Here is a 13676-nt window from a genome sequence, read left to right on the forward strand (position 1 = left end):
TTTCCTAATGAATTGTTATCCCCAGTAATGAAGATAACCCAGGGCTCTCTGGGAAGCTCCTGTTCAATTGTCTTATCATCCTTTCAGCTGCTTCAGTCAGTGTTAGTTAAGGGGAAAATACATCTGTCATTATAACTTTTCTTTGTCTCTAGTGTTGGGCGGGTTTCAGATTCATGGAAGGGCCTGTGTAAAGGTGCAATATGCAGAAATCGCTTTGCCATTTCCTGGTTGCTGAAAGTCTAATAGTTATAGCCTAATTTTCTGTTTATTTGACAGACCTGTAGTGTAGAGTGTCATTGTACCATTTTTATATATATATATATATATATATATATATATATAGATAGATAGATAGATAGATAGATGTAATAGTGACAATTACAACAATACTGAATGAACACTTATTTTAACTTAATATAATACATAAAATCTATTTAGTCTCAAATAAATAATGAAACATGTTCAATTTGATTTAAATAATGCAAAAACACAGTGTTGGAGAAGAAAGTAAAAGTGCAATATGTGCCATGTAAAAAAAGCTAACGTTTAAGTTCCTCGCCCAGAACATGAAAACATATGAACGCTGGTGGTTATTATAGGAATTATGACGCGTTGACCATTTCTCTCTATACCATTTGTATTTCATATACAGGGGGGTTGAACAAGTATTTGATACTCCCGATTTTGCAGGCTTTCCTACTTACAAAGCATGTAGAGGTCTGTAATTTTTATCACAGGTACACTTCAACTGTGAGAGATGGAATCTAAAACAAAAATCCAGAAAATCACATTGTATGATTTTTAAGTAATTCATTTGCATTTTATTGCATGACAAAAGTATTTGATACATCAGAAAAGCAGAACTTAATACTTGGTACAGAAACCTTTGTTTGCAATTACAGAGTCAGGGTATATGCCCCTCGTGGGGCATATACCCTGAGTCTGCTTGCACTGAACGCAAGAGAAGTGACACAATTTCCCTACTTAATATTGCCTGCGAACATGAATTTGGTCGGGTCGCTCAAATAGTTACATACTGCAGTTTTAAATCCTAATGCACAAAATGTCTGCTTTCAGGCACACAGAAAGTAGTACAGAAATGACAGTTACCATTTTCAAACACGTCCCATCAGTTATGCTGATTTAGAAGGTACAATAATGAATCAACTCAATCAAGTTGAACTTGCACTTGCACATAGAATGGTAATTCTATGGACATGCTTAAAACACAGTATTGCTTCCTACAACATGGTGTGTTTTTCCATAGAGATCCTATTCAATTACTAGAGGGGCAATTTCATAAGCCCTCAAAGTTCTAGAATGGGGTTAAAATGGCTGCCATATTGGTCAGGGAGAAATCCAATCCAGTCTAATTGGAATTAATAGTAATTAATTAAAGTAATGCATGTGATATATCAGAAATTGTGTAATCAATTATTTTTAACCTAAAATATTGTGATATAATTAGAAATACAGTTTAAAGGTTTATACCAATTTTCTGTATAAATCTCATCTAAAATATATGTATGTAAACCATACATGTTAAAAATGTTTGTTTTCATGGGCAGTTGAGTGCTCTTTTATGATATAATATCAGTACTTGTTGTATTTCCAACTTGTCTATATCCTATCAACTGATTTCAGCCAGTGTATGGCTGTGGATTGACTGCATTGATCGAATGGAATGTTGGCATATTGGCAGTTAATAAAAATACAAAAATCTATGGGAACATTCCTCTAAAACTGGCTGGATTGCTAGCTAACAAACATACAGGGCAGATAAATTCATTATTTTATGTCAGGGATGGGCACCGTGGGGTAGAGATAAAATGTTGCTCTTTAAGAGCTAGTTTACTGCATTTAAAAATTTTTTTTACGCGCAATGGGGTGGGGAGAAGATTTTCCAATTTTAGAAAAATTTCATGCCATCCTTTTTAGTGTTAAAGTTAATTATGTGCATTTCTACACGTTTTGCCATAAGGTAGAGAGCGATTTTTACAGTTTTTAATATAATACCTGTGAGACTGACTAGCAAAATCAATGGGGACCCCGGGCTCTAATTCGACCTTGATTACGATAAGTTTGGATAACTGGCTGCTAGAATAATTGACCAATATAGAAAATGTTAGCTGACATGGGCTAATTTGACTGACGGAAGATGAAAACAGTTGATGCACAACATTTTGAAATTGCATCTTGTGTATTCTGCTTCGCAATAGTAAGTTGTGACCCCGACTGAGTTACCCCCCCCCCCCCCCAATAAAAATACAAGTATATCCGAGGGCCACCAGTTTCCCAGCCCTGTTTTACATCATCTTATCACAGCATTGGCAAACCACAATTGACCAACTCCCTGACCAAAATGGCTCACCTTTATCCTATCATAAAAATATGAATGTCAATTCTAGTAATCTAAACCCTAATTCTATGTGTTTTTCTGTGTTCTAAATGTGAACGTATTCTGAGCTAAAGTGTATATGCTTATGTATTTCACATTTTGAAACTTCAGGGAGAATCACTCATGGAAACCGATAGATTAACACAGGGGCACAGGCATTTGTGGGGTGGACACAGGCCCACCCACTGGAGAGCCAGGCCCTGCCAGACCCAACCAATCAGATTGGTCCTGTTGGCCAATCCAAATTTCTGCAGGCCCACCCACCAATTTCTGGCTATGCCCCTGCATTAACAAAAGGTACAAGATCTATGTCCATTCAGCAGTCATTGTAAGTATATCTGTTACAGGAGTAGGTGAAATTGCAATTGTTTAGAAAAGATAGCTCATCCATCTGTCCATATGTTCTCTTCACAATGATAAGCAGCGTTAATCGTGTTGCTCTTGAAGCTTGAGGAATTTTGATGTTCAAATTGTGAGCAGTAGCAGGGCATCTTATGGAATGCACTTCAAGAGAATACTCAATCAATAAAGTTTCTAACAGCAATAACTCACCTCTCTGTAGTGAGTGTAGTAATGGGATTAACAACCAGGAGTTAAAGCACACAGAACAGAATGTATGAATTCCTTTATAGAGGAGCCTAACTTCTGAAAGATAACTATATATAAACACATTGGGATTAACTGGTTGATCCTTTGGTCTGTCTTTTGCTGTCCTTTTTTAACATCTCTTTGGTTTGGTTTTCCTTTATTGAATGGTGTGTGTGTGTGTATTAGTTTGTGTAATGGTCTTAGTTCGTGACACACAGTAATAATGCCTGGCAGTGTCTCGTATGATTTTATTTCTCTCTTTTTTTGGGGTATGAGGATTGCTCTTCTCTTCTCTCTTCCCTCCATCCGTTGGTGCTCTGTCTCTCTATTCCTCCACATATAACTTAGTGAGATTTTTGGGAGAATGGTCACAGAATCTAATTGCTTTTTTTGAATGACGCACCTTGGTATTTGTTATTTTTGTTTTTGAAAAATAATTGTTGATTTTTGTTGTTGCTTTTGTAGACGACGTCTCTCTCTTCCTTACGCCATCTTTGTGTTTCCCTGTTTCTGTATGTGGACTGGCTCTGTATCTATCTCTCTCTCTTTCTCACCTGCATCCCTCTCCTGAACTCCTTACCTGTCCCATCTGTCTCTGTATGCGTTTGATATGGGAGTGCTGCGATTGTTTTGATTGGTCTCTATGCTGCATCCGACGCTTGCTGATTGGCTGAATTACATTTTTTGGTTCTTTATTCTCACTCTTGGTCATGTGATGCGCCCATATTTGGCTGCGTATAATTTATGTCTTATAAAATTATTAATTTTGTCCAACAAATGTTTTTTGCACCCCTCTCTCTCCCCCTTTTTATGTATTGATGTTGATTTCTTTTTAGGTTAACCCCAACAAGTTTGGTTTCATTTGGGGGCGGTTTGGGTTACTTTGGTCCAGTTCTATTGGTACTGCTGTGGGCTTGTGTCCTAAGTTGGGATGGGGTTGAATGTTTAATATTAACCCATGCAGATGTGTTTCTCACTGGTCTCTGTTTGATTTGCATGTTTACCTCTCGGTGAGATCGATCAAATTGCATTACCTCCCCTGGTATTGACACACCACTAACTATACATAAGGAAATGCATCATTGCCCAGTTATCACACCCAAAATAGTCATTTATAAATGACCCTGATATGAATGCTGTGATGTAAAAAGATTATCAGCATTAATCTGATTCATTAGGCTGATTTATTCGTTTTATTTTAGTGTCTTCACTCACAGGGACAATTATGTCAGCTAATTGAATCATTCAAGGCTGACCATCTCATTTGCAATGAAGGAAAAGGAGGTAATTGTCATTTCCATTTGAATGAGGGCTGCAGTGATAGAGTATGACTAGTGGGGTGTTGAAGGTGGCTGAATCCATAATGGCCTTCTAAGTGGAACTTCGTCACATAGAAGTCTCAAAGCTCTCCAATTGGCCAATAGGTCATTAGTAGCTCACAACAAAGTTTGACATGGTGCGACGGCACACTGAAACTGTGAAATTGCACGACACAACAGTCATTCTCATAAACCCCATCAAAGGCAATGGATAACGATTAAGGGAGCCTAATATGGCCCTTTGAAGTTCAGTGGGGGGATTAGCCTAGCTAGCAGCCATCTTGATTCAACAGCCGGGCGCAGCACTAGACAGAAATACCCGTCTTTGTTCACACACCTGCATACTGCAAACACATATTATTATTCTCCTGCAGTGCCACGTATCCCAGCTCTTCTCCTCCACCTTATCTCTTCCTTTCTTCTCTTACCTATAAATCTCTCTTCCTCTCACCGCTGGGCTCAACCACTGGCCCTCAGTGTAGCTAGTTGTCTCCACAGTGAGTCATCGATTACACTCCTCTTGGGCAGAACACTTTAATTGCATGACTAAGATTCCCCCCTAACAATCCTCCACCCACTCATGTACACACGCGCACACAAACACCGCCAGGGAGAGCAGAGCCTACTTCATCATAAGCGATGTTGTCAGCTGTCGTATAACTGGCTGAGGAGGAGGCAGCCTGGCAGGGAGGAGTTAACGATGTGATGCATCAAACCCAGCACCGTATTGATGTGAATGATCCAGCGATGGTGAATGGGGAGCAGACTGTAACTGTGGCCTCCCTGTATGTGTACACACAATCACCATCTTCTTGGCAAATGGTCTGTTGACCTTGGACAGCAGGAGTGTTATTACCATTGCATTATTCACACAGTCAGAGTTAGATATGCTTTATTTCAAGCAATTGCTATCACGTGTAAATGTCTAATAATGGTCCACTTGTGTGATTGTCTTTTGTGTCAGTGTTTGTGTGTGTTTCCTCAATTGAATAGAACGGGCCAAACGTTGTGCTCACTGTCCCTCCTCCCACTCCCCAGGTTAACAATGCCACGGCCAGGGTGATGACCAATAAGAAGATGGTCAGCCCCTACCCCAACGGAGAGGCCCTTAGCACCCTGCCATATGGTAACCAGATGCAAACTACTCCATTAGCCTCATTATGATCCCTAACTAACTGTTAGTCAGCTGCCCATCTCCCTGTGTATCCCCTATCTATATGAAACCCTCCTGTTTCTGCCTTCTCTCTGCTTCTCAGCAGGGTGGAAGCTAAGCCCAATGGTGCAGGCCATGTACGGACCAGAGCTCTATGCAGGTAAACCTCGTCTTCCTCTTAGATTTCATGCCCTTCATTTCACCCAAATCTGACTTCATTTAAGCATCCCTAATTCATAGTACCCCCAGGCATTGGATGTTCATACCCTCTCTCTCCTTCCCTCTCCCTCAGTTCCGGGGTTCCCCTACCCGTCTGCGGCAGCGGCAGCCTCCACGGCAGCTGCGTTCCGTGGTGCTCACCTTAGGGGTCGGGGAAGGCCAGTGTACGGCGCTGTGCGTGCGGCGGTGCCGCAGCCTGCCCTCCCTGCCTACCCTGGGTAAGGGATTCAACTACACAATCCATCCTCTGAATGGACACACTTAACATGATGTTTATATACGTTCCTTTACTAAATTCAGGACTTTACTATAAATACCAATAAGTGTAATGTCATTAGTTTGTAGTATAGACACAAACTCTCTCTGAGCAGAACAATCATTTGATCCTCTGCGTCACACTGCACACAAACACCAGACACATTTTCTTCCTATTTTTCTATGTTCCAATAATTCCACTAGATTGACTCACAGAGAAACTGTACTGTGTTGCATGTTGCTGGGCTGTGCCAATTGGTTAATGGGGATGCAACTGCTGTGGACTGCAATATTCTGGAGATGCAACTGCAATATTCTGGATTTTTTTTTATTTTTAACTAGTGCTGCAGGAAATGGCTCTTCCATATTTAATCCACTACTGCCTGACTTCAAACAAACGACTGGCTGATTTGTCCTCTGTCTGTCCAGGACCTTGTCAATGTAAATGGGCCTCTGTTCCCTCTCCCTGGGGGATGCTGATAGAGGATGGTACCCTATAATACATTCATGTTGATAATACCACTTGGTTCAGCAGTAATGGAATAAATAAATGGTAGTGTATTTCCTCTGCATGCTGCATGTGTGTGAAATAATTGTTCTATCTCTCTCCTTGTGTGTTCACTTTTCCCCTCAATCATCTCCCTGTTTACTTTCCTCCACACTGGCTTTCATTCCTGCCACTCGGGTCTTGGACCATCTCACTGTAAACACTGACCCTTTCATCTCTACTGTCTGCCATCTCCACTGTCTGCCATCTCCTCTGCTCCTCCCTCCATTGTCCCTCCCTCCTCCCTCCATTGTCCCTCCCTATCTCCTCCCTCCACCCCTCTCTTCACCTGCCATCTCCTCTGTCTGCCATCTCCTCTGTCTGCCATCTCCTGTCTGCCATCTCCTCTGCTCCTCCCTCCATTGTCCCTCCCTATCTCCTCCCTCCACCCCTCTCTTCACCCCTCTCTTCACCTGCCATCTCCTCTGTCTGCCATCTCCTCTGTCTGCCATCTCCTCTGCTCCTCCCTCCATTGTCCCTCCCTATCTCCTCCCTCCACCCCTCTCTTCACCTGCCATCTCCTCTGTCTGCCATCTCCTCTGTCTGCCATCTCCTCTGTCTGCCATCTCCTGTCTGCCATCTCCTCTGCTCCTCCCTCCTTTGTCCCTCCCTATCTCCTCCCTCCACCCCTCTCTTCACCCCTCTTCACCTGCCATCTCCTCTTGTCTGCCATCTCCTGTCTGCCATCTCCTCTGTCTGCCATCTCCTCTGCTCCTCCCTCCTTTGTCCCTCCCTATCTCCTCCCCCCACCCATCTCTTCACCTGCCATCTCCTCTTGTCTGCCATCTCCTCCTGTCTGCCATCTCCTCTGCTCCTCCCTCCTTTGTCCCTCCCTATCTCCTCCCTCCACCCCTCTCTTCACCTGCCATCTCCTCTGTCTGCCATCTCCTCTGCTCCTCCCTCCTTTGTCCCTCCCTATCTCCTCCCTCCACCCCTCTCTTCACCTGCCATCTCCTCTGTCTGCCATCTCCTCTGTCTGACTTTCTCTCGTAGCGTGGTGTATCAGGATGGTGGGTTTTATGGAGCTGCAGACTTATACGTAAGTAAATTCCCACTCCTCACACTCCCTCACGACTCTCTCCTTTCTCTCTGTGCGTTTCTGCATGTGCATAATTAATTACGCTGCACAGAGCTGCCCAAATGTGACTGAAAAAAACCTGACTGTTTCATGCACACAGCTCCTATGTTGAATTATGCTAATAGTTACACTCTGTACTTTACCATTCCACCGCTGCCTGGGGTCACACCTGTGGGTCTGAGTTTTCCCAGAAGACAGACTGTAACAGAGGGTGTTGTAGTCTGGTGTTGTAACACGGGGTTCCAACATGGGTAGCCGGGCCGCTCTGTGTGCGCTTGTGTCCGGGCGCGTGTCTGTCAGTGTGTGTGCGTGCGTGTGTCCAGGTTGACAATGGCTGTTTCTGTTCTCTCTATAGAATAGTGTTTCAGGACTCTGTCATTAGTAGCAGATTGCCTCAGGTAGGGTCATTACCAAACACAGTGTGTATTTTTATTATCCCTCTGGTGATTTATGATCTTTTGATGTTGTTTTGTTTTGAAACGGTAACTTGCTTTTCATTTTCCTACTAACTCACTGACATCTGCACAGGTGGATTGTGGGGAAGGGGTTTGTTACTAAGCTACTAAACAGCGTGTGTTTTTGCCAGTTTGTTCAAAGAGAACCTGGTCCCTGAAAGGTAGACTGCTGGCAGAGATCACATGAAAGGCAGCAGTTGTATTTGTCTTGAAGTCACTGGCAGAGAGCCTCTTATTTCATACGAACACCAATGTTCCCAGCACCATTTCTTCTGATTGGAAGTTACCACATCCGTTATGCTGAGTAACATCCATAACTGGAACAGGTACAGAGATGAGCTGGAAGATACTCTCTCTGTGTAGCAGCAGTGCCCCGTGGGGCTGAAAATAAAGACGAGGAGAACACGGTTTCGTATTACTAAAGCCTGTCCCCAACCCCTTCCCGGTCTGGACTCTTCTCTGAAGCATGCTGATCTACGTCTGCATGCTCTACAGGCATAGGTCTACCGTTTCTCTCTCCCCCTTACCTTCTCTCACAGCCCCCCTCCCTCTGTCCTGTCACTAGTTGTACTGCAGGTTTCCAGGGGAATGCTCGGGGTTGTGTTCTGTATGATTAGGTCCAAATGCAGTGGTGTGTTCAAATAGATTTGCATTGAATCGGGGCAAGCATGCTGTCTCAATGCCAGGAGGTGACACTGTGAGTGTGTTTTGAGTGTGGCATCTCTATTTTCCCCCTCTCTCTCTGTCTTATATGCATATGAGAGATCACAATGATAATATGGATGGTTCGTGTAAATGTTACTTATCTTTCTCGATAATTCTGAATCGTTGATATGCTGCATTATTGACCGATTGTCAACAACCTCCAGTGTAATTATCATGATTTGTTTTTACATTTGTTAATACTTCAATCTTTAACCACAAATGTTCTAAACTTGTTGTACTGTGTGATTCTTTAACTCACCCTGCACTTACACAACTCTGCCTCGGTAATGATCCTGTCTACCTCAGCTGTACCATGGTAATAACCTCCATTTGTCCCTCTGTCTCCCAGGGAGGCTATCCTGCCGCTGCCTATCGCTTTGCTCAGCCTACCGCTGTAACCGGGGCAACTGCTGCCGCGGCAGCTGCTGCTTACAGTGACAGGTAAGAATGAGGAGGATCGTCTGAGGACTCAAAAAGCAGCAGCCTCGAAATGCAATAATGTGGCCAGACTTTTACACAATAACATGCAAGGCTATGACTCATAGTAGAAATGATTTTAGTTGTGTTTTCTTTGGTGGGTATTTATGATGCATGTGATCTTACAAATCTTTTGTGTGATTTGTAATATCTCAGCCTATTTATGAGTCGGTGCAAGGTGTGTGTTATATTCTCACTGTAACTATGTGCAGCTGAAATACATATGTGTTGGTATTCCTCTGGGACAGTTATGGGCGAGTGTACACTACAGATCCCTACCACGCTCTAGGTCCTGCTGCAGCTGCCTATGGAGTCGGTGCCATGGTAAGAGCCCCCCAGCCGCAACACTACAACAACAGGCTGGAAACTGAGTTATCTTCACTTTATGTAAATGTAGTTATTTACTCCTCGCACGTCTTTTTCACTGCTGTCTGTTGTTTAAAAACAGATACATCCTCCTTTCCTTATTTCTAATTTATCTTTATCTCTCTCCCTTTCTCTCTCCTCCAGGCTAGTTTATATCGGGCTGGATACAGTAGGTTTGCGCCGTACTAAACAGCACTCGCACCACGGAATTCCACATTTCTGAACCTCTTCATTTGGAAAGAGCTCCCCTCCATTTTCTACGGGTGGTAGTATTAACCCATGTGTTTTGGAAAAAGGTCATCCACTCAAGATAAACTCAACTGTAACTCGGCTTGCTTCAACGGTCACACTCAGTGACATAGTAATGAACGAATGAACTGCCTATGAATTTCAAGACTGGCATCAATAATTGAAGACAACTGTGGGAAGAACAAGAATGGTTCCATAAAAAACACTATTGGACATGAATGGAGAAATTGCTGCCCACCAGTAACTTTTTACACTACATCACTACAAACCTTTGCTCCTGATAGTCTGTGGTAATAATACTCAAATGTAAAATGCACCCATATGTACACAGCTCAATGTGTTAGTACGACCTAAAAGTAGGCCATCACTAGCGTGAAATCTTAGGTCCTTTATATGAAACACTACATTGACAACCTGCCCAGTGGAGGAATCCCATCAGTTAAACAATGGAACACATCCGAGTTGTTTTTCTAAAGAACCTGTTCAACTAAAAGGTGAATGACACGAAGAAAAGCAAAAGTGGCAAAAAGTCCATAATCTGAACTACAAAAGCTGAGCGACGACGCAGTTAAATCTAGGTAACAGCTGTTGCTCGGAAAATAATTAGAGAAATCCAAACAGTCTACCTTTACATTACACCACCAACCCAACTGTAAAGGACAACAAAACGATAAATGGTGTGAAAATGACAAGGAAAAATAAACAAAATTACTTGTTTTTGTTCTGCATTACCTCAGTTTTTATTTTCTATAATTATCTATGAAAAAAAGCATTGCTTAAAGTTATTATATAATGTGGATGCAATGAAATTACATCCACTATCATCATAATTTTCCCATTTTCCAGTTGATTAATACTGTTATTGCTGGTCTAAGTATTCTGATTATGATTCTTACTGTAGTTGAAACTATAATGACACGTCTTTTGATCTGTATCATGTATCCTTACTATTATATACCTACATTGTCTTCATTTTTCCTTTTGAGAATATTGTACAACTCATGCCTGCTCAACACAACTCTGTGTACATGTTCTCCTTACTAGACTATATGACATTCCAGGTGTAGCATCAGAATGGTGACTGAACGGGGTGAAAACATTGAAAGTGTTTGGGCATAGCTAACATGCTGTAGAAACCGGCCATGCAAGCTGGACCCAGCCATTCACAGATAAGAATGGAATTCTTAGGGGTTTGAGGGAACAAACCAGATGGTAGAAAACATGCGAGTTACAAACACTGCAAGTTGATGTTACTTTTGGTTTCACCATTTTTAATATATATTTTGTGTCAAGTTGACACAAATACAGACACCCGGGAAGTGAAACAACGTAATGTTCACCCAATGCATTCTTCCTCCTAAGTCTTTGGGAATGTTCTAGTCCAGTATGTATTAAAGTCACTGCCTCAATGCTACTTTAAGGTACAGGAAGTGACCAACAAAAATATATAAATAGTCTTTGACCTATTATGTATCTCCATATACTCTGAATATGTTATTGCTATTGTTTGTCTTTTGGTTCCAAAGATTCTCTAAAAGCACATTTGTTGGTCAAGTGTACACATTTATTATACTTTTTCTGATTGTTCTTGCTGTTATTTTAGCTCTTTTTCTATTTTATGGTGGGTTCAAAGTGCTCCCTTTCAGTTTGCTGATGGTGGTGTTTTAAAAGCACCGTGTCCTAGAACATGTTATCTGAGAAGTGGAGAGGGAAGATGGGGGCAAACATGAATTTATTTACATCATTTTATAGCAACAGATTAACAGACTTAAAATCCCCAAAATACATTTGGGAACTGTCACAGTTGGTCTTTTAAAACGGGGCTGCTGAACGTGCCAAGGGGATTGGATGAAGTGGTCCCAGGCAGATAAATCAGTGGAAAATGTTGGGTTAAATATAACATTTAGGAGTCCACAGTAGACTTGAGAGGGGAATTTGGCATTTTGATACAGAATAAATGTCAGACTAGAGTGAGTGTGATGGTGAAACAAAGTGTTCTATTCCACACCATTTTAAAGAGCCCCACATCCTCCTTTTTCTAGTTGGGAGTCAGTGTGTAGTTCAGGAACAGTTGTAGGGTGGAGGACCCAGGTAGAGAGCTGAGCCATAAACCACCTGTTGACATGATGATTACCATGTTACTAGCTGTGTTATCAGGCCCGGCAGGGATGCAGACAGCCACATTAGTTATTCTGTTGACATGATGATTACCATGTTACTGGCTGTGTTATCAGGCCGGCAGGGATGCAGACAGCCACATTAGTTATTCTGTTGAGTATTTATGCCATGATATCGTGACAATAAGAATTTTGAACTTCTCTTAAAAAGTATTAAAAGTATCAGTATGCATGTTTTTGTGAGAAGGACAGGGTCAAAAGTCATTTCATTTGTTGCATGAATCAAAACAATTTCTATGGAAAGGAGGTTATGTGAAATATGAAGGCAGGATTGAGAGGCTTTTCAACATAGTCCATTTGAGTTTGTTTCTAGTTTGGGGGGAATATTATGTAAAATACTGCTTGTTTTGTTAAGTTTATGCCTGGGTTATCTATGTTCTTCTGTGGTCATGGTATCATTTGAATTACCAGTTATATCCCTTAGTTCAATTTGAATTAGGAATGTTGGACCCCTGCAGTTTTTCTTTTGAAGTATGTTAAGTAAACCAATGATGTTGTCCCACCATGCACACAGCAGGCCAGCACAGACTGAACTGTTGTTTCCAATGCCTTGCATTGTAGCACAAGACTGCTCTATGGCACAGCAACTGACCATCCCTCCATAACCCTCCACTTGTTACCCAGCAGTGGAGACTCCCATGTGCCCTCTCACGGCTGCTGTGATCACCTTAGACCCAGCGGTGTGTCTCTTACCCCTGCACTGTGCTGAAGTCAACCTAGTGGGAGTTGTTGGACCGGGATTTCATATGAGTTGGAATTGCATGTGACTTTTTTGTTTTCACATGTGCATTGCTAAGCTCATTGATCCAAGTGATATTGTTTTTATTTTCTTCAAGTGACTTGTGTATTTCTTTTCATTTTTTTCCATCTTCATGTTTGCCTTCTATTTCCTGTCATTGTTATTGAATGTACATAATAAACGGTTTGGTTTTTATACTCTTCTTTTCTCAACTACTTATTTGGGTAAAATGTTTTGATAGATTTAGTTGCCATTGATTATTTTTCTGTAATCATAGGGTATGGCTTGGTCACAGTTCATACCTATTGTTCACTAGTAGTAGAGCTGGAGGAAACTATGCCAACTTGAACTCTAAAGTAGCCAATTTTCCCGAGCCAATCATTGTGTCTAATCATTGTGTCTAACTAACCATTGTGTCTAAAGTTAATGAATGTGAATGTCTGGGTTGAGCTTGGAGGAAATCTCATATCCCTGTTAATTGCTCTAATGCACAAGAGGCTAATTGCCAATTTGATGACATGCACTTCCAGATGATTGAAGTAGGACTAAGTGAAATGATTACATTGAGGGCTGTTTGATCAGTGAAACAATAAAGCACATGGATCCACTGAATTATTGAGGTATTGACCCGACAGACTTGCCCATTACGAGATGGCCATGATGGCTATAGGCAGGCAGAGTAGAACGTTATATTGCTCTCATGTTATTCCTGGAGCGCTACAGATCTATCATTAATATCAGTAAACTGCTATTTGCATGGGGAAATGACATGATGGAATGCATTTGTTTACATTTGGTGGCTCAATAATGGTATGAACATTGAGGTAAATTGAATCCCACCAACAATAATTCACATCTTGTACAGTGTCATCTAGTGGTGAAAACAGTAGTACCACTCAGTCTAGCTTGTGCTTCTTTTTGTGAGAATGAATCAGCCCTCTGCTGTTAGAT

General features: G+C 41.7%; 1 protein-coding gene across 4 annotated transcripts in view; it reads left to right on the top strand.

The window, feature by feature from the left end:
* LOC124015950 (RNA binding protein fox-1 homolog 2-like) overlaps nucleotides 1–12920 on the top strand; it is a 41758-nt gene extending 28838 nt beyond the window's left edge. The window contains exons 7-13 of one of the 4 annotated variants that reach the window (XM_046331443.1): nucleotides 5344–5431; nucleotides 5562–5618; nucleotides 5751–5895; nucleotides 7913–7955; nucleotides 9067–9158; nucleotides 9443–9581; nucleotides 9705–12920. In XM_046331443.1, coding sequence (XP_046187399.1) covers nucleotides 5344–5431; nucleotides 5562–5618; nucleotides 5751–5895; nucleotides 7913–7955; nucleotides 9067–9158; nucleotides 9443–9581; nucleotides 9705–9749 — 609 coding nt within the window. In that variant the 3' untranslated portion in view covers nucleotides 9750–12920. Of the gene's footprint in view, nucleotides 1–5343; nucleotides 5432–5561; nucleotides 5619–5750; nucleotides 5896–7472; nucleotides 7519–7912; nucleotides 7956–9066; nucleotides 9159–9442; nucleotides 9582–9704 lie in introns of all 4 variants that reach the window. The other 3 variants (XM_046331442.1, XM_046331444.1, XM_046331441.1) reach the window with 3 other exon arrangements.
* Nucleotides 12921–13676: the final 756 nt, after the last annotated feature.

The sequence above is a fragment of the Oncorhynchus gorbuscha genome, linkage group LG26 (assembly GCF_021184085.1).
Source record: "Oncorhynchus gorbuscha isolate QuinsamMale2020 ecotype Even-year linkage group LG26, OgorEven_v1.0, whole genome shotgun sequence".
Taxonomy (NCBI): domain Eukaryota; kingdom Metazoa; phylum Chordata; class Actinopteri; order Salmoniformes; family Salmonidae; genus Oncorhynchus; species Oncorhynchus gorbuscha.